The 26,737-nt window shown below is 46.3% G+C and overlaps 1 protein-coding gene across 10 annotated transcripts in view; it reads left to right on the forward strand.

The window, feature by feature from the left end:
- The window catches only part of BCORL1 (BCL6 corepressor-like 1), a 66,585-nt gene that overhangs the window by 3,369 nt on the left and 36,479 nt on the right, over positions 1–26,737 (forward strand). For 4 of the 10 annotated variants that reach the window (XM_005872725.2, XM_005872724.1, XM_005872729.1 and 1 more), the window contains 3 exons: positions 17,202–17,331; positions 22,419–22,509; positions 22,793–26,065. In XM_005872725.2, the coding sequence (XP_005872787.1) occupies positions 17,246–17,331; positions 22,419–22,509; positions 22,793–26,065 (3,450 nt within the window). In that variant the 5' untranslated portion in view covers positions 17,202–17,245. Of the gene's footprint in view, positions 32–11,129; positions 12,251–12,585; positions 13,063–17,201; positions 17,332–22,418; positions 22,510–22,792; positions 26,066–26,737 lie in introns of those variants that run through there. The other 6 variants (XM_014544963.1, XM_005872727.2, XM_014544962.1 and 3 more) reach the window with 6 other exon arrangements.

Consider the following 26,737-nt stretch of genomic DNA (forward strand, 5'->3'; position numbering starts at 1 on the left):
GAGCCCCGGGGGCCGGTGCGTGGAGAACGAGGTGCTGGGAGAAGGAAGGGGGGTTAGTCCCGCGACGGGCCTCGTGGGCTTGAGTCCTCGAGGTTCTTCTTCGGGACAGAGCCCTGAAGGGGTGCCCATTAGCCCGGGAAGGGATCTCGAGGTGAACTGGACGGTGGAGGGGGCCTTCCTCGCCAGGGTCCCGCCGAGAGGAAGGCTGGGCCAGAGGGACGTCCGGGGCAAGGCTGGGAGGAGCTGGCCGTACCTCGGCTGGGGATTTTGAGTTATGGAGGTGCGGGAGACTGCTGTAGGGAAAGATGTGGTTGAGGGGAAAGGCGGGAGGGAAGCACACTGCAAACCCCTGAGGCCAATAGCACAGGCCAGTGGGGGTGTCCTTCTATTCCGCCCACACCTCCCCTCTCCCCCAGTGGAAGCACTATGTTTTTTGTTTTATTGTTTTGAAATTGTAAATGTTGACTGTAGGAGCTGTCGATGTGGTGCTACTTATTCATTCTTGGTGTCTGCCAGAGTAGTCGGTAGGTAAGGAAAGGTGTCTTTTGGCTAGGATGCATCTAGCTCAGGGTTTAGGACCTCTTTAGGCGAGTATGGGAAAGGGGTCCTGGAATTTGTGCGACAGCTGAATACTCTCAAGGCAGTTTGGAGGTCATCCCTGTGGCACAGAGGTGGACTACTATTGCAAAATTCTTTGCTGAGACTTCTAGGGGTGCAGTTGTAGGTTAGCGTTACTCTGGAAGCCCCATGGTTCATTGGGCTTAGAAGATTTTCTCAAAGTCACACTGTTGGAATGTTTTTTGGGGGGAATGAAGGGGAATGGATTCATTTGGGGTTGGGAGGGGATTAGGTTGATAATAAAATTCCAAGGTTGTAGGGACTTTAAAGGTCATCTAGTTCTCTGTTTTCCTGTCCTATCCTTGAATGTTAGGATAGGGGGAGGTTTATTTTGGGGGGAGATAGTAGGCAGCACAGTGGAGCAGAGTTTAGTTTAGTACCAGAGTGCTCAAATTGGATGGTGATGTCACCATGTGGTACCAAAGAGGACAGTAAGTAGGAAAGAAATGTGGAGGATTCCACTGGGGAGTTAATGGGGTAACCCCATCTCGAGAATCACCCAGAGGCTCCAAGTAGGAGTAATAGATTGGAAGAGGAACTTATATACAATTTTGATTAAGAAGCAAAGTTAGCAGGAAAGACTGGGGGAGCTAGGAGGAGCAGGGAGCTTGGTGACTCAAATTCAGAGAATCTGAAGGTTGATAGAGTTTAGGAGGGACATAGCTGTCTTGACTAAACCATGTGGATATTGATAGGCAGACTCATCTTTTGATATGACACCTGAGGCAGCTTCCCTTGGGGTAGATGTTGGGGGTGGGGGGCACAGGCTGTGAGGCACAGCTCAAATGAACTTTTAAGAGGGCTGACCCTGTTACCAGCTTTGCAGCAAAGGTAGGTATATTTCTTTCCATTTTGGCTCTGATAAGTCACTGATAGAGGAAGAGGAGGGGACTCAGATGCCTGGGTTAAGGAGGACTTGTTCTTTAGAATAGGCCCGTGGTCAGCAAACTGTGGCTCGCGAGCCACATGCAGCTCTTTGGCCCCTTGAGTGTGGCTCTTCCTAAGCCTTAGGAGTACCCTAATTAAGTTAATAACAATGTACCTACCTATATAGTTTAAGTTTAAAAAATTTGGCTCTCAAAAGAAATTTCAGTCGTTGTACTGTTGATATTTGGCTCTGTTGACTAATGAGTTTGCCGACCACTGGGATAGGCCAACAAAGAAAACATAGCAAATTGTTGGGGTAGGGCAGAGGAAAGCTAAGTCTGTGGCAGACTCTTCTATTGGAATCTGGATTGGGCAGAGTGGAGGGGAGTTCCAGAAGGAATGGTGGCAGTACCAAGGGTACTTCTAGATCTGACGTGATTTACCAGGTGAGTGGAAGGAGGATCCCTTTTTTTCTCAGTGGCATAGACTTCCTTGGGAAGCAAAGGAGGTTCCTCCCAGGACCTCTTTGCTTTAATCATGCTGCAGTTCACTACATAGGAAAAAAAAAATTCGTACAGGTGGCAGAGGATCTCATATGACAAATCTGGATAACAGATTTTAGAGAGGTACTTCTTTTAGGGGAACAGAATTATGGGCGAAAATCCGGACTTGAACACTAGAAAGAAGGGAGGTAAAAACAGCGTCTGGAAGAGGGTTGGTTGGGCAGTGAAGGGGGAAGAAAGGTGATCATCACTGGTCCTATGTTAGAACCAACTAAGGGAAAAGTGGAACCTTGAAATCTCCAGGATAATGTTTTCCAAAGTAAAGTTGGAAGAAACTTTAAGGCTATTTACACTTCCATGCTAGAATCACTAAGGTTGAGGCAAGGGAGAAGAGTGATCTTGGGTAAAAATAGGGTTGAGGAGAAACCAGCATGTAGGAAGAAATATAAAAATATTTACCCATAAGGAGAGAATCTACAGATAGTATATGGTTTTAAAGTGCAGAGTGTGAGAGAAAGAAGACGTGTACTCAGGTGTTATCTGGAGCTGGTGTTGAAGAAGGTAAGAACTTGCCTTTGGTAGCTGCTACCTTGGGAGAGCCCAGGAAGCAGAGGTTAGCTGAGATCCATGGCTTACAAGTTTTAGCATTAATTAGAAAATCTATACTAAATAGGGATACTGAATGGGGGAAGGAATTCATTGTCCTAAATAGAATGGCCTTGAAAGGAGGAGAAAGTGGGAATACACCAGTTTTTCCAATCTGCAAGTGGGAGGAATTCTAGATATAGGGAGGTGAATGATGGAAATTCCAGAGTGAAATAGGATAAAGAGCAGTGACCTGAGAGCCTTGGGCCAGAATTGGAGGGTAGGGTGGGGCATGGAGGAGAGGTGCTAATCAGGAGTTGAACATCTGGAGTGGTTCATTGATTCTAGGCTGAGTTAAGTTTGAGATGGAATAGAAAGGTCACAGGGGATAGGGAGTTGTTTTCCAACATCAACCAGCATCTGGAATTGAGAGAAGAGGAGTTCATGGTTGAGTTGGGTGGGAAAGTGAACCCTAGAGTGGAACAGAGAGAAAGCTGGGAAAAGTGGACATTGTTGATAGGATAAAATAGATGGGAGAAACCACTGAATGATTACACAGGGAGTAAGGAAAGCTCTAGACCTTTGAGTTTTTAAAAAGAAAGGAAAGTTCACTCTGCTAGAGTTCTAGTTAGGTATGAGTCTATGCTTGCCAGAACATTTGGCTTTAAGGCCAAAGAGGGAGGTAATAAGAGGTAATGTACCTTTCGGCCACTAGGATGCTGGTACAGTGTTTTACATAGCCTGACATGCAAACTAGGCTTTGTTAATGCCAGTTTTTGAATGCTCATCCTTAAAATAACGTAGAAACTGTTCTCTTTCCAAATCTACCCTTTCTTACTGTTCATAACTTAAAAGCAGTCTTTTATGATGAGAACTTTCTTATGTGAACTAAAGTTGAATTCTGGTCAAGAATAAGATTTAACTGTTTCTATTCCCATAATTCATATGTGCTGTTCTGTTTCCCTGTTGTTGCTTTTTTGTTTTTTGTTTTTAAGCAGAAGCCACCCTTTCCCCATAAAACATTTTAAAAATAAATAGTTGTTTAAAAAGTGGCTGCAGGCTGCATGTCAAGGTCATATTTTCCCTGTTCAATGAATGGTGATGAAATTGAAAAGAGATGATTTATTATTTGTAAAACGTGGTAATTTTCAGATTTGTTTGTGAGAATATGTGAGGCAGGATACATCTTTATTTGGATTTTAAGAAGACCTTAATTAAGCTAACTGTCCATGAAGAATTGAGAATACTGATGGGGCAGGCAAAGCTTTGTGTTTCAGGCTTCTTTATCTACTGTCTGCTAAGAAACAAAATTTGGTTACCTCATTGCTAAGGTATGCCTAGAAATCTTAGTGTTAGTGCCATTTAAGGGTACAGTTAAGTTTTGTTATAATGCTGGTGTCCAGGGATAGGAGAACAAGCAGTTTTTTATTTTTCCAAGTTCTTTAGAGAAATGCACTGTATGTTACCCTAATCCCTGAGAGGAGTCAATTCACTCTTTACCTGGATCCATGAGGTATTTTATAGTGATGAGGTTTTCCTTGGTCGTACCATATGCAGGTTAGAATCTTACGGTGGTTCTTAAACTTTAGCATGCATCAGAATTGCCTGGGGCCATGGTCGGCAAACTGCGGCTGGCAAGCCACATGCGGCTCTTTGACCCCTTGAGTGCGGCTCTTCCACAAAATACCACGTGCAGGTGCGCACGTACAGTGCGATTGAAATTTCGTGGCCCATGCACAGAAGTTGGTATTTTGTGGAAGAGCCACACTCAAGGGGCCCAAGAGCAGCATGTGGCTTGCGAGCCACCGTTTGCCGACCACTGGTGGAGTTTTGGAGACATAGAGCCTCAGGTTAGAGTCCTTTCTCTTCTACTTCCTAGCTGGGTGTCAGGAAGCAAGTCACTTAACTTTCTTGAGCCTCGGTTTGCTTATCTATAAAATGGAGACGATAATCCCAATCTCGTAGGGCTATGAGGATTATATGAGATGATATGTATATAGTACCAGGTCCATAGCAGGTGCCCAATAAATAGCATCTATTATTATGTTATAATCTAGTTTTTCTTATTCAGTTGTGTCTTATGACAATACCTTTTATAGTACACTATGGTAAACTTGGTGGCAGAATGAAAGCTGTCAATAACGCCTGAGCACACTCCCTTTATATCTTGATTCTCCTTGCTCTTTCTCCATATTCCTGTTGTATTAGTGCATATTTAGCATTTACAGCGTGGTGGGAAGAAATAAATTGGCTCATCACTGCATTATTGCATCCATCTTTGAGGTGGAAGTGGCAGCTTCTTAAACAGCTGTGCTGTAACACTGTTCAACATTTCAGGGCAGGAACTGAAGAGTGTATATCCAGTTGAAACTTCATGGGACATTTTGGGCCATGCTAAAAACATGACCCAAGACTAGTTTACTGGGGTGACATTTTAAAAAACCATTGCTTTCTGAAAAGGGCTGCTGTTTCATTATGACTGGTTGGGCTTTCCAGCTGTCTCTGACATCTGGAAGTTCTACAAAACTGGTATATAGAGCCTGGGCTTGGTATAGCTCTGAAAAGGATATTCATCAGCAATTGGATGGGAGAGAATAACATCTCAGATAGCTCAGGTATCACCAAACCAAACTTCTGAGCAGGTGGTGGGCTGTAAAATAGCATCCCTCTCTGCTGCCAGAGTGGACTTTGATGCCAACAATCAGTTCTGCCAGTAAAGGGAAAGTGATAGCAGCTCTGTTTAAAACAGATGCGTTAACAAATTACAATTGACCCTTGGACAATGCAGGGGTTAGGGGTGCCCGACCCTGCACAGTTGAACATTTGCGTATAATTTTTTTAAAAAATCCTCACCTGAAAATATTTTTCCATTGATTTTTAGGGAGTGTGGAAGAGAGAGGGAAAGACAGAAACATCGATGTGAGAGAAACACATCGATTGGTTGCCTCCTGCATGTGCCCTGACCAGGGCCGGGCCTGGATATGAGCCTGCAATCAAGGTATGTGCCCTTAACCAGAACTGAACCCGGGACCCTTTGGTCCGCAGGCTGATGCTCTATCCACTGCGCCAAACCAGCTAGGGCACCCCAATGCTTTTTATATAGGATTCTTGGTTGCCGTATGACGTAGAGAGGATTTCTGTTTTTTCCAGTGGTTTAGCAAGTATTTATTGAGTACCTATTGTGTGCCTTGTATGTTGCTAGACATTATGGGGAGGATGATTAAAGGAAGTATAAAATATTGTGCCCTGGCTGGTGTTGCTAAATGGTTAGAGCATTGTCTCATATCCTGAAAGGTTATGGGTTCTATTCCCAGTCAGGGTACATGTAGGTTGTGCGTTTGATCCCAGGCCGGGCATGTATAGAAAGCAGCCAATCGATGTTCTCTCTCACATTGATGTTTCTTTCTCTCTCTCTCTCTCTCTCTCTCTCTCTCTCTCTCTCTCTCTCTCCTTTCTCCTTTCTCCTTTCCCCTCTTTCTAAAAATCAATAAGCATGTCCTGGGGTAAGGATTTTAAAAAAGTATAAAATGTTCTTTCTTGCCTTAAGGAACCTATAGACTGGTAGGAGGTTGAGCCAATATTGACAGTTTGAAATTATGTGAGTTAATAGTATATGTGTGTGTGTGTACCTTTGAATGAGCAATATATATAAAATGAGTTGAGCCCATAGTCTGGGGTGAGAGAATAGAAAAAGTAGCCTGATAATGACCTCTCCAAATATTTGTGTAAGAGGTCCAGGAGACTTTTTAAAAAGGCCAAAGTTTGGTGAAGAGGAATCCTCTTTTGATAAAAAAAATTCCATATCATGAGTACAGTATTTTGAAATGGAGATAGCTGAGGGCCACTGTCATAGTCCAGGGCAGAGAAGATACAGAAGCATCACAAAGGGGACTCAAGTCTCAAATTACAATGACTCAACTTTGGAGTGTGAAAGACACACAAAATATTCACATGGTCCTACTGAAGCCCAAGACTATATATCCAACTCTTACTTTTGATCTAGTAGAAATGAGAAGTGCTCAAAAGAGGACTACTTACTTAGGGTGACATTTTGAGGTGGCTTTGTATTTTTGAAAAGGACTGATTAATTTTGTAATGATCGTTTAGGTTTTCTTGATATCTGTGACATCTAAAAGTTACACAAAATCTTGTAGTTAGATCCTAGGTCAGTAAAAGATTTGATGAGGTGTTTTCCTTAAATGGAGTAAAACAATTTCCTTGCAGCGGGAAATGGGAGTGAGTACTATTTGAATAATAGGATAAAAAGTATCATGTCAGTGGGTAGAAGAACTAAACTGACTTGATGGCATGAAAATATAAATGAGAGGTTAAGCTCTAGCCGGTTTGGCTCAGTGGATAGAGCGTCAGCTCTCAGACTGAAGGGTCCCGGGTTTGATTTCGGCCAAGGGCATGTACCTCTGTTGCAAGCTCAATCCTTGGCCCTGGTCAGGGTACATGCGGGAAGCAACCAATTGATGTGTCTTTCTCCCTTCCTTTCACTCTCTCTGAAAATCAATGGAAAAATATCCTCAGGTGAGGATTAACCAATAAATAAATAAATAGAAGACAGATTAAAACTTTATTTTTTGCCTATTTCATTGTTGGAGTAGATTGCCTTTTAAAAAATATATTTAAAAAAATATTTTTATTGATTTCAGAGAGAAAGGGAGAGGGAGAGAGAGAAACATCAATGATGAGATAGAATCATTGATTGGCTGCCTCCTGCATGCCCCCTATTGGGGATCAAGCCTGCAACCCAGGCATGTACCCTTGACCAGAATCGAACCCAGGACCCTTCAGTCTGCAGGCCTACGCTCTATCCACTGAGCCAAACGAGCTAGGGCTGGAGTAGATTACCTTTGGTCTTTTCAAGTGCTTTCATTATTGTCAGTTTTAGGTAGGTACTAGTTTATTACCATTTTGCATATAACATAGTAAATGGACATAATGAGGTATCTGAGATGGCTGAGAAGTGGGGGCTGAAGATGCCCTTTAAATCCCGCCCCCTATCCCCCCCACACACAGTTTAGGCTGTGGGAACTGGAGTATATCACTCTTCAAGGATGTTGCTGTGTGAACAGAAGATTCCAAATGGATTTTGGCAATTTTTAAACTTCAAATTGAATGGATGGGAATTCTACCCTAGTGAGGAGATTGAAAAAGGTGTGGTTTGGGTTGAAAAAGGTTTGGATGGTAATGCTGATGAAAGAAGAGCTCCAGGGAGATTGCAAAGCACTGGCCACTCCATTGAGATGAATGTCTGGCCTCCCAAGGTGACTATTGGAAGTAACTACATTTCATTTGAATGAGTAAGCTCTCATGTGTTGAACAGATAGTTAACATTCCTTTGTATCCAGTCTCATAAATGTTTATAGACAAGGTTTTTTAAGATTTATTTTTTACATATATTTTTATTGATTTCACAGAGGGAGGGAGAGGGAGAGAGAGAAACATCAGTGATGAGAGAGAGTCATCGATTGGCTGCCTCTGGCACGCCCCATACTGGAGATCCAGTCTGCAACCTGGGCATATGCCCTGACCAGGAATCGAACCTTGACCTCCTGGTTCATGGGTTCATGCTCAACCATTGAGCCATGATGGCTGGGCTATTTTTATTTTTACAATTTTTATTTTTTATTTATTGATTTGAGAGAGTGTGAGAGAGAGAGAGTGCACAAATAGATTTGTTGTTCCACTTAGTCATGCATTCACACATGTGCCCCAACCAGGGATTGAACCCTCAACCCTGGTGTGGTGGGATAATGCTCCAACCACTGAGTACTCGTCCAGCGCTATAGGCAAGATTTTTTAAGATGGAGGTACCCAAGTGGTCTATGAAGGTTCCTATGCTATAGCTCTGTATGGGCAACTACTTAGCCTTCTTGTTAAATTACAGGAATTAATATATCTGGGAACAGGATGCAATGCCCCTTATAAGACTGATTCCTTGGGATAAAACCAGTAGATAGCAAAAACAAACAAACAAACAAGCAAACAAAAACAGGGGAACTAGAAGGTGCTGAAACAGATTGTCAGGCAGAAGGTTGGGATGAGCAGTGCAAAGGGCCCCTTCCTCCTTTAAATTGCGCAGCAGATTATTTACAGTTGATTTTGTGTGTGTGTGTGTGTGTGTGTGTGTGTGTGTGTGTGTGTGTGGTGTGGGGTAGTAAAGGGAAGCAAAGTAAAGTGATTGTGTAGGAAAGTATGGTAGGGAAAGATGAGGGGATATAGGTATTGTGGGGAATACTGAGGAGAATATTAGAATACTACCCTCATATGGTAAATTAGTAAATTAGAACAATTTACATTGGAGAATGTCTTCATTAGGGGATGAGGTTTGTAATTAAGTAGGGAAAATAGGAATGCTAGTCTCCTATTGGATACACATGCAAGAAGGCAGAGTGACAAGAAAGGTAAGATCTGTGGAAGAGGTTCCATACCTTTTTAAAAAATGTTTTAAAATTGATTTTTAGAGATAGGAAGGGAGAGGGATAGAGAGATAAAAACATCGATGAGGGAAGAACATCATTGATCGGCTGCCCGCCCCCCCCACTGGGGATGGAGCCTAAAACCTGGGCATGTGCCCTGCTGGGAATCGAACAGGCAACCTCTTGGTTCCTGGGTCAATGCTCAACCACTGAGCCACATCGGCTGGGCAGAGCTTCCATATCTAAAGCCAGGTAAAGTTATCCTTGTTTGGGTCTGTGTACACTTTCCTATTGAAAACAATAATTTGGACATGTTTTGACCTCTCTCTAAAGGCACTGTGGTGATTGGGTAGAAGTCATGGCCTTTACACTTTAGCCCGAGGATCTCAATGCCAATAGTCTCTTGGATCTCCTTGGAGATGTCTTAGATGCTGTTTTCCCCAAAGTGAGGTAATGGGTGGCCTCTCCTTTGCGTCTGTTAAATTTGAATATGAATGCCTCTGTCTGATGCGGTTCTCAACCTTTGGGTCGCGACCCCTTTGGCAGTCCAACGACCCTTTCACAGGGGTCGCCTAAGACCATCCTGCATATCAGATATTTACATTACGATTCATAACAGTAGCAACATTACAGTTATGAAGTAGCAACGAAAATAATTTGATGGTTGGGTCACAACATGAGGAACTGTATTTAAAGGGCCAGAAGGTTGAGAACCACTGGTCTAATGGGTGCTTTACCCAGATCTCTGGATTTCTTTCCCAGCAATAGGTCCCAAAGTTGGTTTTCTTTACTTATTAGTCATCACTGACCCAACCCTCCTTCTTAAATTGTCTACTGGCCACGCCTGTCCTCTTGAGGACAGATTCAGGGCCAGGCTTCAAGATGAATATTTTCCGGCTCTCATTTTTTAAAGTCATAATTGCTTCCAGGTCACCAGGCAGTGTGAATCAAAGAAGCCTGGGGGAGTATTTCCAGATTTAGTTTAACTGAGATCTTCTTAATCTTTAGTTTCTAATTTACTGTCTTTTTCAAAAATATATATATTTTATTGATTTCAGAGAGGAATGGAGAGGGAGAGAGAGATGACAGAAACATCAATGATGAGAGAGAATCATCGACCAGCTGCCTCCTGCATGCCCCACACTGGGGATCGAGCCTACAACCTGGGTATGTGCCCTGACCGGGAATCGAACCGTGACCTCCTGGTTCATAGGTTGATACTCAACCACTGAGCTACAGAAGTTGGGCTCTAATTTGCTATCTTGATGGTAGAATCCAATCATGAATAAATGGGCAGGTTTCACATTATGTTGTTCATGATTCTAGGGAATTTGTCCACTGGGCGCATACTCTGTTTGGACATTTTCAAGGTTAACTTTTTAATTAAAAAAAATCCTCACCTGAGGATATTCTTATTGATTTTAGAGAGAGGAAGAAGGAAGGAAGAAGGGAGGGGAGGGAGAGAAAGAAAGAGAAACATCGCTGTGAGACAGAACATCAATTAGTTGCCTTCCCTACGATCCAACCTGCAACCTTTTGGTATTTCCGATGACACTCCAACCAACTGAGCCACACCGGCCAGGGCTCAAGGTTAACTTTTTAAACAGTTTCTACCTTGGTAAAAAGCATTTGTCAGATATAGATGCTCTATTACCTCATTTTGTGTCCTTCTCTTCCTCATATGCATGATGACCATGCTTTGCTTGTAGTCGTTGTGAAATCTGCTTGTTTGGGTATCTTCATTTCAAAACAAAACCAAAAAAGTATATCCAATTGTAAAATCTTCTTTGATATTTTAGTGCTGTCCATCCCCTATGACCAACTCCCCTTAACCCTGAGATGGGTTCTAATTTGATGTTCTCTCCCTTTTGATAACATATTCTCTTGAAACTTTTCTAAAATGTCTGTCTTCAGTGCTTCCCCACAGTGTTTCAGTTTGGCCCATGATGGCGAAATATTTTAGGTTCCCCTATTTCATTTTTTCCCCTTTTGGTTGTTGTATCCTATGGGCTTCTCTTTTATGCCTTTCACACTTGCCTTTGTCTTCTAGTGTTTTTTTTTTTTTTTTTGGAAAGTTTTTTGCTTCATTATGGTTTCTCTTCTACCTGCTTGCTCTCAGCTTCGCTGCTATTTTCACCATTTAAAAGTTATTGTTTCCTATTAGTCCATTTTCTTTTTGGTTTTTCCTGTTTCATAGTTTGGTGGTTATGTCTGGCTACCTACTTGCTGCTGCCTGCTTGTTGGATTCATTCTCTTGGATCTTGTTTGTTCGTTCTATTTATGTGTACATGTGCTTTCTAAATAGAAAAGTTTTATTTATTGGTGTGTTTTTTTTCAACCACACTTAACACTTTGGGTTGCTGGAGCAAGTGCTCTCCTTTGTTCTCACTATGAGTTGAATGTGTCTTTTGAGTTTTCCCCCACAAAGTGGGGCTAACTCACTGTGGTCCCACTGCCTTCTAAGTGGTGATCAGCATTTGATTCTGGGGCCATGCAGCTGTTCATTTCTTAACAATTATATGGTTGTGACATCTGGGAAAATCCTTTGAGGTATTTCATATCCTTGTGCCTGTGCTTCCTGGGTCACATGGAGTTACCAGGTTTCTTCCAAGTTCCTTTTAAGAATTTTGCCTTTTGCCTTTGATGTGATGGTTCCCATCAGAGAGAGAGAGAGAGAGAGAGAGAGAGAGAGAGAGAGAGATTGGAACACACACCACACATGAGTGTAGGTGCTGCGAGCAAAAGCAAGTGGTATACGAGTGTGTACACCAGCAGAACCTACCAAGTATGGCATATCTGTAAGGTTTTTCCTTTCCTCTCGAGAAGTAGTGTACAATTGAGCAGTTAGTGATTTGATTGGACATGCTAGTAAAACAAAACCCTAGGCCTACTGGATTAGAAACTCCAGGGCTGGGACCTACAACTCTTGTGTTTTGAACAAGCACCTCAGTGATCCTGACTTGGGAAACATTAATGTCTGTTAGCCATCTTGACTCCTCCCATCCTGTGTGGGCATTGGCGCCATCAGTGCCTCTTTAAAAGTTCCCCTTGCTTATTCTCCAGCTCAGGAGGATCCATTCTTTCCTGCCTATGCTTTCTATCCCTCCATGTCCCTCTCCTGCAAAGGCTACTGCTAATTAGCACCAGTGGGCTTCATATAGGAAGGGGTGCTGCTCTGACAAAAGCACAATTCAAGACTGGGAGGCCAAGATTTAAACAGATGTTTCATCTTTGGGAGCTTGTGAAAATGTATGTATCATTTTTTTCGTTAATCCTCACCCAAGGATATTTTTTCCATGATTTAAAAAAATGTTTTTATTGATTTTTAGAGAGAGAGGAAGGGAGAGGGATAGAGAGATAGAAACATCAATGAGAGAGGAACATCATGACTGGCTGCCTCCTGCCCCCCCCCCCCCGGGTATCGAACCTGCAACCAGGGCATGTGCCCTGACCAGGAATTGAACTGGTGGCCTCCTGGTTCCTAGGTCGACACTCAACCACTGAGCTACACCAGCTGGGCTCCATGATTGTTTGGAGAGAGTGGAAGGGAGGGGGAAGAGACAGAGAGAGAGAGAGAGAGAAGCATTGATGTGAGAGAGACACATTGGTTGGTTGCCTCCCACAAATACTCAGGGACTCTGGAATGATCCTGCAACCAAAGTATGTGCCTTTGACCAGAATTAAACCCAGGACCCTTTAGTCCATGGGCCGACTCTGCAACCACTGAGCTAAACTGGCTAGGGCCAGTATCGGTTTTGATCTCTAGGTAGTTATAAAATGAGTATTGTGCGGTAATTATTTTGGTTTTTACTTGGTTTTCTTTCTGTGGTTGTTATTTTGTTTTGGGGGACAGGAGTCTAAAAACTCCTTTATCTAGGTGATGATATTTTTTATGTTGTTCTGTTTCCAAATGCCAGGATGTCCCCCTCTGATTGCTGTCCCAGGCCCTAGATGACTTTTATCTGCTGCCACTAACACTCATAATTCGTGTTGAAATTTATTTTATGGCAAGAACGACCCGTTCCATGACTGGAGTCTTCCAATGCTTCATAGTGAGAACGGTGAAAAAAGTACCTGGTGTATCAGCCAATAGGCTGAGCTGTTGTTTCTTAAACTAGGATATTCCAGGACAGTCTAAGAAACAGTCAAAACTTGATTGACCAGGATGTTCAGGGAATGCAATCCTGGTGAACTGATGTGAAGCAGTCAATCTATTTGTCATACTTCTTGTTGAAATCTTTCTAAAATTATGTGTTAACCCATATAACTGTCTTAGTAATATTAAAGATAATTTTCAGAAAAGGCAAAATCATGAGTCTTGTACAGATATAAAAATGAACACGTGTTAAAGATTTTATTTTACTCATTAATCAACAAGGGAATCAGACAGATGTTATAGATGGTTGAATGTAAAAGTCCGGAAAGCATAAATTTTTACGGAGCAAAGGAATTGAGTTGCAAATGGAGGCAAAACTGGTTTTTCCACAGTAGGGAGGGAAGTCAATCCAAACTCTATGGGACAAGACAGAGTTTGCATATCCATCAGTTACCTGCAATTTACAGAGGTACAAAATAGCTTAAAGACAGTGAACCGGGCTAGGACCTGGCAGCTCCGAAAGGGTGTGTGCTATAGACAATTCATAGGGTTTTCATTGAATTACAACAGTTTTTTTCTGTAGTAAGATGCATGGTGGATACTTTTTTGGGGGTTGATTTTTCTTCTTATAATTTTTCAGGGTTATCACCTCAATTCTCATCCAGGATTCAGTTCCATATAACATGCATTTACTAATTACTTACTATATGTAAGACGTTGCAGGAGGACTAGAGACAAAAAGGGCGGGCAGTATTTCTTTACCTTAAGTAGCTGATTGCCTGGTGGGGGAGACAGACATGCCACTCCTCCAATTAACCACACTGGAGGAGAATAAGAATCAGGGCTGCAGTAGAGGTAGGAATGAAATGCTTTGGAACCAGAGAGGGAGGAGTTAACTGACCAGGGGCTAGGGCTGGGGAGATGACATGATGACATTTAAGCTAGGCTTGAGGGTGACAGGGAGGAAGAGGGTGTACAGGAGAGACCATTTCAGGGTGAGGAAACAGCAAAGTCCTGAAATTGCATGGCCTGTTCAGGGAAGGGTTAGGATGACAAGGACAGCAGGGGAATAGCAGGATGTGGCAGAGAAGACAGAGATTTGAGGCTAGGTCATGGAGGGCCCTGAATGCGGTGCTAAGAAACACAGGCTTGATTCTGAAGACAGAGGAAAGCTATTGAAAGCTTTTGAGGAGGGAGGGGATGATGGGATCGAACTGGTGCTTTAGAAGATGAATTGATTGTAGAATCAGGAGATTGGAGACAGAGGGACGAGTTAAGAGGCTATTGTAATATTCTGGGTGAAAGATGATGAGGACCTGCATCAAGTTAGTGGCCAGAGGGGTAGGAGAGGATGGAGATGGCATGATTTAGGCTTGGCTCCTGATTGGATGTGGGCAATGGGAGAGAGAAGGAGTTGGAGATGAGGAAGGTGCTGAAATTTCCAGGCTAGGAGATAGTGGTGCTATTGACTAAGAGAGAAAACACGCTGGGCGTGGGGGTGGGGTGGGGAGCAGGTTTATGGAAACAGATAATGAGTTCAGTTTGAGACACATTGAGTTTGAGGGGCTCCGTGGACATCCAATTAACAGCAAGTTGTTGGCAGCTGGAAATTCTGGTCTGGGTCTAAGAAGAGAGGTCAGGGCTACAGGTAGAGATCTGGTTGAGTTGAAACTGTGGGAGCTCATGAGCAGAGAGACAAGAAGGGGCGGGGCTGACACACACATACACACTGAGGGAGAGAGGTGGGGGTAGTGGAGAGCCAGCAGGAGCCAGACAGACTAGAGGAGGATAAGAGAGGAAGACAGAAGGCTGAGGGCATGTGGGGGGGGAGGGGGGGGGGGGGTGGGAAGGAAGGAGGAGGGGGAGTGGGAGGAGAGGAGTGGAGCTGAGGGAAAAAGAGGAAAGTGAGATAAAGGAGGGAAAGGACTCGGGGTTAGACAGGCAGGAAAGGAGAGAAAGTTGGAGGAAGAAGGGACTGTGCCAGAGAGACATAGGAAATAGGGAGAAGCGAAGTGGGGGAGGGGGAGAGAGAGAGACTGTTGGGAGAATATGAGGGGGAAAGGGAGGTGATAAGGAAGAATAGAGGGAAATAGGAGAGAGATTGAGGGGGAAGGGAAGGGAAAGAGATGCATGGGGGTAGGAAAAGAAAGAGGGAAGGAAAGAGAAGAGATGGGAAAGGGTGGCAGAGGTGAGGAGAGAATGAGCATGATAAGGGCCAGGTTTCTGGGGTGGGTGGAGATAGAGAAGGGCCCTAGAGAAGGCAGCAGGCACAGAGTCAGAACAGCTAGGAGAGGGCCAACTACAGGGAAAGGGGTGAAGGCATCAGTAGCCTATGCTGCAGAGATAGGGAGTTAGGTGAGGACCAAGAAGTGTGCAGCTCTGCTCACCCCTCACTGCATCTTTCCCTTCGCTCACTCCCTGTGTGCCAGACTGGCCTCCTGGCTCTTCCTTGATTTTAGCAGGCAGCCTTAAGCCTTAGGACCTCTGCAAAGGTTGTTCCCTTTTCCATGGAATGCTCTCCCGCCAGATAGCCACATGGGTCCCTTTGTTTCCTTTAAGATGTTGAAATGTCTTCTTCTCAGCAAGACCTACCCTGATCACCCACTTTCAAGTTGTAGCCCATTCTGCCTCCCACCCCTGACCATCACCATGCCTCTTGGCCTGTGTTATGCCTCCTTCTAACACTACAATAAGTATAGAATCATTTAATGTGTTTATTGTCAGTCTCCTCCCACTAGAATATAAACACCATGGAGGCGGGGTTTTTGGTTAATTGTTGAATCCCCAGTACCTAGGACAGTGATGGCGAACCTTTTGAGCTCGGCGTGTCAGCATTTTGAAAAACCCTAACTTAACTCTGGTGCCGTGTCACATATAGAAATTTTTTGATATTTGCAACCATAGTAAAACAAAGACTTATATTTTTGATATTTATTTTATATATTTAAATGCCATTTAACAAAGAAAAATCAACCAAAAAAATGAGTTCGTGTGTCACCTCTGACATGCGTGTCATAGGTTCGCCATCACTGACCTAGGACAATGCTGGCACATAGTAGGAGCTCAATAAGTATTTGTTGAATGAACAGTATAATTGTGTTGAATATGAGCAATCTCTGAAAATTGTTTAAAGAATGAATTAAACAAATCCCTAATATGACTATGAGTTGCTTCTTTGGAAAGTGGAGAATAGCATAAAATTCTGGTCACTGTAGGTTTCTGTTTAATTGAACCTTGATGAATAAGGCTTTTGGCTAATAAGTCAAGAGTTTAAGTGTCTCAAGATAAGCTTATTGGGTAAATCTCTTTTTTTTTTTTGATGCCTCATTTTCTCTAGAAGGTGAATTGGCTGTGCAGTGGTTGTTAACAGTGAGAGAGAGCTGGACATTGGCTGGTGAAGGGGGTGGTATGTCATGGGGGTGACAGACTGAAGGCACAAGGACAGAAATGTGTGGTTCTTGATGGAACATTGTTGTTTGTTTCTTTGCTTATTTGCGGTCACAGTACAAGGGGTATTGCATCTGATTTGGAGGGAGCTTTAAAGCAGGTTAGATATATGCATCACATCTGTATAACTCCCAACTTGAAATCAGAATAGAGTATTTTTGAAGAGCTTATAATGAAATCGTGTGCTTCCTCTGGAGAGCTTAAATTGGCTACGTCACTCAAATACTTCAGTACCCATGAATTAGAGTTGACGAGAAAAAGATCCCCAGTAGTCTTTCACTGTTCACATATGGGAACGACCCTCTAATTGTAGTTGGTTAGGCTAAATGTGTGTAGAAAAATATACTGTCATTTCATTTGTCTAAAATAGATTGAATTTCCTCGAACACTCAAGCATATCTGTCTTTATGATAATTTAGAAAATCACTCTAGGTGATTAACAGCATTCTCATCTCCATCCTGAAACCTATGGATTCCTGAAAAGCTGGTGCTCCCTCATCCCCATTTGGACCTTAATTTCCCATGGTAGGCTGGCTTACGAGAGAGACGGCTTTAACATCTGGGTGCTATAATTACCTTTATTTAAGTGTTTCCTTGTTAAAGGTGGTTAAGCAGGTGGTTACAAGTTTTGATTTTTGGGGGATTCTTTTTCCTCAGGGGAAGTGGCCACAGCAGGTCCTATCTGGTGGTGAGTGGCTGTCATGATCTCTACAGCACCGCTCTACAGCGGCGTACACAACTGGACCAGTTCTGACCGGATTCGCATGTGCGGTATCAACGAGGAGAGGTGAGGAGGCTGGGAAGGTGGCTGTTGCCGGCTTCCAGTGAGCGGTGCCTACTCACCAGGGGGTTAGCCACAGCAGGGCCTGGGGAGGGACCCTGGGGATGTGGCTGGTAGTCATTTCTAATTTTCCTGAGATAGGACGGGGCTGGGATGTGTGAGTGGCCTGCTCTGCCTTGCCATCTCTGTTCAGATGAAGGTGAGGAGGCCAACAGATGACTTCACCAACCAGTATTTGTCTACATATTAAGAGCTGTCATGCCCTAGCTGGTTTTGCTCAGTGGATAGATCGTCAGCCTGCGGACTGAAGGGTCCCAGGTTTGATTCCGGTCAAGGGCACAAGCCTGGGTTGTGGGCTCTATCCCCAGTAGCAGGTGTGCAGGAGGCAGCTGATCAGTGATTCTCTCATCATTGATGTTTCTCTCCCTCTCCCTTCCTCTCTAAAATCAGTAAAAAATATTTTTTAAAAAAAAGAACTGTCAGATGGTAGAAAAAGGGGAAGCTCAGGCAATTGCAGTTTTTATTTGCTGCATCCACGTTTGGTGCTCAGGATATGCATACGACATTTTTGGCCCTTGATATAAGCCTGGAAGAAAGGCAGTTCTATCATTGAGCTTTATACTGGGTACTGTTAGTGAGTGTTCTGGTAACCAGTGCTTTCCTGCCTCACGAGATCAATGACGATTCACAGTAAGATCCCTATCTACAGAAGGGAGATCAAACTGCTTAATGTAGTTTTCATACAAAATTGAGAGTTGGTGGTGCCTGTTCCATCTGGGTGTGTGTTCAGTTTTCTGCACACCAGAATATTTCATTGACCAACCTCTATGTCATTTTCTGATCATGCCCCGTATGAAGAACACCCAAAGTGGCCTTTAGATTCTATATTTGACTTTCATAATTCTTGGCCAGAGCTGTGTGTAATGGTTACAATGCCTCTCCCATTTTTAGAGAAGGCATGGCTCTCCCATGCTTGCTGGTATTTAGCCGTTGTTTCAATCCATTGCCTGTTCACATTTGGTCAATCACCTAAAACATAGAACGATGTGGCTTTTCTTAAAATTTAAGATCTGGCATTTTCCTTGGATAAATCTTAGAAGAGTGTGGATGGGTATGTGTATATATGGGGGAGTGTTGGCAGTTTTGAAGGGAAAAGAAATGGACATCTTTGTGTGGATCTACTTTCTTTTTCTGTTGTTAACTGGAGAAGTGTGTACTTGTCTGAGGTTCAGGTTAGGAGACTAGACCTTTTTTATATTTTTTAAAAAGCCATCAGCACCTGACAGCTTAATGTTCTTTATACTGGGGAGCAAATTAGAGATGGACTTAAAAGGAATTTAATTTTAGAATATGAAAGTCAAGGCCAAGGAAAATGAGACAAAATTCTTCTCATATGTGCATGAGAAAGGTATTTTCCTTTGCATATGAGGTATGGCCATAGATAATTATTACGGGGTGGTCGGGGGAAGGCAGGGTAGTGCTATTGATTTGTGTTAAGTATTCATTGGCAACTAGTTGTAAGTTGTAAGTGGTTGAGACTTTGATGCAGACATCTGGACTAGAGCCTTCAAAAATATCAATGTATAAGTTACTTTCCTTCACTGTCCAGTCTAAATGCCTTCTGAGAAGGAGCAGGGAGTGGGCCTCAGACCTGATTTTCCCTCTTTATGGACCTTTCTTGGGATGTTAAATTACCAAAATATGCCTAGTAGTTAAGAAGACCTTTTAAGCGTTGTCATTTCTGATCTCATCTACCCTTTATTGTCACCTTCCCACTGCAGTGTAGGCCATGCTACAGCTGATTTCCAAAATGTGAACTCACCTTATTTAAAAGCCATTTCTTCAGCCCTTTACAACTTATGGAACTTAGACATTTTGAGTATAACACTGCACCTGTGGCTTAACTCTTTTTATTTTAATATATATTTTTATTGATTTCAGAGAGAAAGGGAGAGGGAGAGAGAGAGATAGAAACATCAATAATGAGAATCATTGATCGGCTGCCTCCTGCACGCCCCACATTGGAGATCAAGCCCGAAACCCAGGCATGTGCCCTGACTGGGAATCAAACCGTGACTTCCTGAACCACAGTCGGCTGGACTGTGGCTTAACTTTTAAAGTTATGTTTGGGAAGCCTATCCAGCTTCATCAGATACAGTGATGGCTGCAGGGACAGTGGGCAGGGGCTTTCTCCTGGCCCCAGGTGGCTGACTCTAGTAAAACCTCCAGCTAAAGCTCTCTGCTTGCATGCTTCCTTTTTGCACCCATTCACTCCTGCATTCAACAAACATTTATTAAACCTATTGAGAGCAAACCAGTCATCACGAGATATAAGTGGTGAGTACTATAGAGAGACAGATACAGGTTCTGTGGGAGTCTAGGTGCAAGATTGACAAATGTGCTCAGGGAATAAAGGAAGGGAAGGTTTCCCAGAGGCAGTGACATTGGAGTTGGGGCTTGAGGGATGAGTAGGAGTTTGAGGTGAGGGTTGGCCTTTCCCATATGGTATGTTTGGGGAAGACCCTGTGGGGAATGAAGGTGGTCTTGGGATGTGGTGGGACTGAAGCAGGGAAAGTCTGCGGGAGCTGGGAGAGTAGGAGCCTGGTGTGTGTCATGTAGTCAAGGAACTATAAAAGGCCTGGTCTGACAGGGGTGCTAGCCCTTAATAATTAGGAAAACGGCCTGGAAAGGTTGTGGCCAGTTCTGGTTTAAGTTCAACACAGCCTTGAGCGTAACAGCCCAGGGTCATCTCTATTGGGAAGAAATTGTGGGATTGATTTTCAGTCCTGATTGAAGCCTGCTTTGACCCCTGCTCCCTCCTCCTGGCCACCTGAACCCCCCTAACCTTGCCTTGTTGACCGAGCTCTCCGGGTTTACCCCTCCCCTGCAAGCTATTCCTGTCCCAGGTTCTCTCAATGGAGCAATTTAATGTTTGCTTAGCTTTGCACACCCTTCTTCTCAGAGGATTTGAAATGTGGCCTCACGACATTTTCCCAGAGCCTCGGGGGTTGGCACTCAGGCGTGGGATGGCTGGAGTAGCCAGGACTGCTGCTCCTGCTGCCACTGCTGCTGCCACTTCCAGTGTCTCTGGGCTGGCAGGTGGCTCTGCACTCTCTGGTGGAGGGCAGGGTTTCTGCTTTCAAGATGATTTTATGCCAGGTGGGAGCTGAGCAAGGGGGTGGGGGGGTGTCGAGTACGTAGCCAGCTCCCCTTTGCATGGTCAGGAGGGGAAATAATGTAAATAAATAGCATTTTTCCTCTGCAATCCTTCATGTGGAGTTGGTGAACAGGGGGCACTTCCGTTTAGTTTTTCTTGTCACCCTCCCCCCACCCCCAAGCATCCTTGGCAAATCTAGTTGGGACACGCTTCTCCTCCCATCCCAAGGCTGGGGGATAAGTCTTGCTTTTCTGGTCTCTCGGGAGTTGATGTCAAAGTATGTTTTCCCTTTTCCTCAGGCCCCCTTTTGCCCCATCCATGCGAGACCCCTGACTGCATCTCTAGCCCTTGCTTCTCCTTACTATCACTTCTGTTTGTCGCCAACAGTCATTGCCAGCAATGGAACCCTCTCACTTCTACCAGCTTAGCTGTCTTTTAAAGGGAACAGTCCACCCCTGCTCCCCATTGCCACCTCTGGGGCCCTGAAAAGATGGGGAGAGGCCTGTAGTGAACCCCTTGCCTTGCCTTTTTGCTTCTCTTTCCCCAGGTATAAGTTTGGAGTCCTTCACTGGTGCCCTGTTCCAGTGAAAGGGAGGAAGTTAGCCCGGCCCTCCCCATTCTCATGGGCTGGCCTGCAGGTGCCCAGACTGCCCTTTGGCTAGGGTGGTGGTGCGGCGGGCACTAGCTACTTTGGGAGGGCTCTGAAGAAGGGATCCAAAAACCCAGGCAATCTACCTCCCCAGAGGCACACAGAGCGTTCCAATCTTTTGCTCTGTAGGAACCACAGTGGGCACTTCTGCTGGAGCTTTATTCTTGCATCCAAACTCCCCTCGCACCATGGCTGCTGCCCTATTGTGTCTTCCCTAGGGCAGGCAGTGGTACGCTCTTGCTGTGGTCAAACCACCAAACTTCCAATGGGTTTTCTCTCTTTAACTTCACCCTCCTAGTCTGAACTTTTTTTTTTTAAGTCAGGATGTACCATGTTCTAAGGTTCTTATCCGAAATGTAGAGAAGATTTTTGAGCAGGTGGGACGATACAGTTAAGTTTTCCTCCTGTGGGACCCAGATCTCTGGCCTTGAGCCCTTCTCCCTGTGATCTACCAATTTGAATTTGGAGTCTGTGGCTTTAAAGGCCTTGCTTTGGGATGGGAGAGAATGCAGTGGTGCTGGGAGATCAAGGAGAGAATGGAGAGTTGGCAGGGGTGGGACACAGGCAGGGGAGAAAAGCAGGAGGAAGGGGCTGGCTGGAGCTTGGTGCTACTCTACAAGGTGGGAAGAGGTACCCTGGAGGGAAAGAAGTTGTACCCTTGAAATGCTCTTCAGCACCCAGTGACCTCCAATCAGTATCATTACATGTACGTACTAATAAGCATGGATCTGCTCTAGGCAAGCCCATCGGGTGACTGGGTGATGAGTCATATTTAGAACATGAAACAGTGGAGGTGGTTATTTGTTTTAGGAAAGGATTACCCTTATGGTACCTGCAGCCCGCTTCCTTTATAGACTTAAAATAAGATTGCATTTAAGAGAAAAGCCCAGTTTGCATGCCTTTTGATATCTTCTGTAACTCACCTCTCCCCTTTTTGGCAATGCCCAGTAACTCACTTTGATGGGTAAGCTCTGGAGATAAGGCAAAGGTGCTGGGGTGTCTTTCACACTCTTGATGAGAGCCCTAGAAAACAGGATACACAACCCCAAGAGGGGAATCTATAGATATCAGACCGGGCTCCTTTGCAAGAATTTGCAAAGCTGGGTGTGGAGGCTCTGGTTTATAACCTGGACCCTCCAATTCCTTGCGATTTCCCCCAAGCCAGCAAGGGAAACAAGGCAGGAAGGTTTATGGGAACCCAGGCAGGCAGGGGGCATTCTGGGGAAGATGGCTGGAGCCCAAAGACTAGGCCTCATGTTCCTTCTCTGGTTGTGTCTCCCATGATAGAAGAGCACCTATTTCTGATGAGGAGTCCACGACAGGTGACTGCCAGCACTTTGGATCTCAGGAGTTTTGTGTCAGCAGCAGTTTTTCCAAGGTAAGGGGCCATGTGGAGCCACATGCCACCCCCCAAAGGGTGGAGCTAAATTGCCCGGGCAATGTGCCCAGCCTGTCATCCTCAGAAGAGGGACAGGAAGGGGCAGGGTATTTCCCAGGAGTTGCTGTATGTGAGACAGAAATTGGCCAGCTGCTCTTTGCTTCTGCCGAGACCCGGTTGGTTAAGTTGCAAAGAGGACCAGCCATCGCCTCACCCAGGTCTTGAGATACTTGAGCCCTCCACAGAGAACTACTAAGATGGGCACGTTGCTCTGTCGTTGCAGGTGGAGCTCACAGCAGTTGGAAGTGGCAGCAATGCCCGGGGGGCAGATGCAGATGGCAGTGCAACAGAAAAACTTGGGCACAAGTCAGAAGACAAGCCCAACAGCCCCCAGCCAAAAATGGACTATGCTGGGAATGTGGCAGAGGCCGAGGGCCTCTTGGTTCCCCTGAGTGGCCCGGAAGACGGGCTCAAGCTTCCCCCTACTGACAGCACCGAGGCCGGCAGCAGCAGGCCCGACTGCTCCTGGACTCCCCTCAGCACGCAAATGAGCAAACAGGTGGACTGCTCGCCCGCTGGGGTAAAGGCTTTGGACTCTCGGCATGGTGTTGGGGAGAAAAATACTTTCATTTTGGCAACTCTGGGAACTGGAGTGCCCATGGAGGGAACCCTGCCTCTGGTTACCACTAATTTCAGTCCGCTGCCAGCACCCATCTGCCCCCCTGCTCCCAGTTCTGCCTCCGTCCCCCCATCTGTTCCCGATCCATTCCAGGTTCCTCTCTCTGTCCCCGCCCCAGTGCCCCATTCAGGGCTAGTTCCTGTCCAGGTTGCCACTTCAGTTGCGGCTCCTTCCCCTCCCTTAGCACCAGTCCCTGCCCTGGCTCAGGCGCCACCATCAGTGCCCACACTCATCTCTGATTCGAACACCCTCTCAGTTTCAGCCTCAGTCTTGGTGCCTGTGCCGGCTTCTGCTCCCCCTTCAGGCCCTGTTTCCCTGCCGGCTCCAGCCCCTTCCCCCATGTCAGTCTCAGTTTCAGCTCCTTCCTTGACCTTGATCCAGGCTCCTGTGCCCCCTTCTGCTCCGACCCTGGTCCTTGCGCCTGTCCCCACTCCAGTTCTGGCTCCCATGCCGGCATCCACACCTCCAGCAGCTCCTGGCCCTCCATCAGTGCCCATGGCCACTCCAACCCCATCCTCTGGCCCGCCTTCCACCCCTACCCTCATCCCTGCCTTTGCTCCTACACCGGTGCCTGCACCCACCCCAGCCCCAATCTTTACTCCAGCCCCCACGCCCATGCCGGCTGCCACACCAACTGCCATTCCCACGTCTGCACCCATCCCAGCCTCCTTTAGTTTGAGTCGAGTGTGTTTTCCTGCAGCTCAGGCACCAGCTATGCAAAAAGTCCCTCTGTCCTTTCAGACAGGGACAGTACTGACACCGAGCCAGCCGCTGGTATATATCCCACCTCCGAGCTGTGGGCAGCCACTCAGTGTGGCCACACTGCCAACCACTCTGGGGGTCTCCTCCACTCTTACACTCCCTGTCCTGCCATCCTACCTACAGGACAGGTGTATCCCTGGCGTGCTGGCCTCCCCAGAGCTACGGTCTTACCCATATGCATTTTCTGTAGCCCGGCCTCTGACTTCAGATTCCAAGGTGGTCTCTCTGGAGGTGAACAGGCTTCCGTGTGCTTCCCCATCCAGCAGCACCAGCACCCAGCCTGCGCCTGATGGGGTCCCCGGGCCTTTGGCAGATACTTCCCTCTCCACTGCTTCTGCCAAGGTGCTTCCAACGCCACAGCCTTTGCTGCCAGCCCCCAGTGTGAGCTCAGCCCCACCGCAACCCGCCAAGATGACAGGTGGCACCGAGCAGCAAACAGAAGGGACTTCCGTTACCTTCTCTCCCCTCAAGTCACCTCCACAGCTGGAGCGAGAGATGGCCTCTCCATCTGAGTGCAGTGAGATGCCCCTCGACCTCTCCTCTAAGTCCAACCGCCAGAAGCTTCCATTGCCGAACCAACGCAAGACGCCCCCCATGCCCGTGTTGACCCCTGTGCACACCAGCAGCAAGGCCCTCCTCTCCACGGTCCTCTCTAGGTCTCAGCGTACAACCCAGGCTGCTGGCAGCAATGTCACCTCATGCCTGGGCTCCACTGCCTCACCCTTCGTCATCTTTCCTGAGATAGTGAGGAATGGGGACCCGAGCACCTGGGTGAAGAACTCAACTGCGCTGATCAGCACCATTCCTGGCACCTATGTGGGAGTGGCCAACCCAGTGCCTGCTTCCCTGCTGCTGAACAAAGAGCCCAACCTGGGCCTCAACCGAGACCCCCGCCATCTCCCCAAGCAGGAGCCCATCTCCATCATTGATCAAGGCGAGCCTAAGAGCACTGGTTCCTCCTGTGGCAAGAAGGGAAGCCAGGCTGGGACTGAGGGACAGCCAAGCACAGTCAAACGTTACACCCCAGCCCGCATTGCCCCAGGGCTGCCGGGCTGCCAAAGCAAGGAGCTCTCTCTATGGAAGCCCACGGGGCCAGCAAATATTTACCCGCGGTGTTCAGTCAACGGGAAGCCCACCAGCACCCAGGTCCTGCCTGTTGGTTGGTCACCATACCATCAAACATCTCTGCTTTCCATTGGCATTTCCAGTGCCGGGCAGCTGACCCCCAGTCAGGGGGTGCCCATCAGGCCCACCAGCGTTGTTTCTGAGTTCTCTGGTGCGTCATCTGTTGGCCCCAGTGAAGCTGTGCACGGACTTCCTGAGGGGCAGCCACGGCCTGGTGGCCCCTTTGCTCCAGAGCAGGACACTGGCACAAAGAACAAAACTTGCCGGATCGCTGCCAAGCCTTATGAAGAACAAGTCAACCCTGTCCTTCTGACTCTCAGCCCTCAGACAGGGACTCTAGCACTGTCTGTTCAGCCTAGCAGTGGGGACATAAGAGTGAGTCAGGGGCCAGAGGAATCAGAGAGCCACCTCTGCTCTGATGGCACTCCTAAGACAGAAGGCCCCCAGGGGGCTTGTGGCCTGAAGCTGACAGGAGACACAAAACCTAAGAACCAAGTGCTGGCCACCTACATGTCTCATGAGCTGGTCCTGGCCACCCCCCAGAACCTGCGCAAGATGCCTGAGCTGCCTTTGCTACCTCATGACAGCCGCCCCAAGGAACTCATCTTGGACGTGGTCCCAAGTGGCAAGAGGGGCTCCAGCACAGAGCTTTCACAGCTTGGAAGCCAGGTGGACCTGGGGCGGGTGAAAATGGAGAAGGTGGACGGTGATGTGGTCTTCAATTTATCCACCTGCTTCCGGGCTGATGGCCTCCCAGCAGCTCCCCAGAGGGGTCAAGTCGAAGTTCGGAGTAAGGCCGCACAGACTCGAGTGAAACAGGAAAGCGTAGGGGTCTTTGCTTGCAAGAACAAGTGGCAGCCAGACTCAGTGGTGACCGATGGGGTGACTGAATCTCTGCCGTCTAAGAAAATAAAATGTGGCAAAGAGAAGGATGGTGAGGAGCAGCTGCCACAGGCAAAGGTCATAGCCCGGAGTTCTCATGGACCCAAGGTGAGTATTGGACTGAGGTTTAGGGTTGAGGGCAGGGCTGAGACACCAGTGGCCTGCTTTGTCCTGCAGGTGTCAACCTTGTTTAACCGTGGCAGGATTCTTGAGTAGCTCTGTGACCTGAACTGATTGGAAGGCTTGTATAGAGTGAATAATCTGCTGTCCCCTTTCTAAGTCACATTCTCCATATATGGTGTTCTAGCATGGGGAGGGGCTATATTTTGTAGGATGTGGGAAATGATTTGGTCCTTGAGGTGAGGGAAGCCATTGTCTCAGATGAGGTTGGAAAGTGGAAGAAGGTATTGGTGAGGGAAATCAATAACAGGCCCTTCCCAGCAAAACCATTCTTCCTTTTCCTTTTCCGCGATGACCTCTGGCCTTGAGAACTTGGGGCCCAGGGAGGGAAGGGGCCTTTGACAAGGTTGTTGTCTCAACCACTGGGGAGCCTGCTCAGGATTTGCTTGGAGTTTAGTGGGGCTAGAGCCAATTTGGCTTCTGGGCTCATCCACCAGTTTTCTACCCCCTCCCAGTGCTTAGGGTGGCAGCATTGGGGCTCTGCCCATTGAAAATTTGGTGTGCAAGGCAGGTGGGCATCTGGGCCTGGATTGTTTTTTTAAATAAATCAATATATATACAATATATATATTATTGATTTCAGAGAGGAAGGTAGAGGGG

The sequence above is a fragment of the Myotis brandtii genome, unplaced genomic scaffold (assembly GCF_000412655.1).
Source record: "Myotis brandtii unplaced genomic scaffold, ASM41265v1 scaffold39, whole genome shotgun sequence".
Lineage (NCBI taxonomy): Eukaryota > Metazoa > Chordata > Mammalia > Chiroptera > Vespertilionidae > Myotis > Myotis brandtii.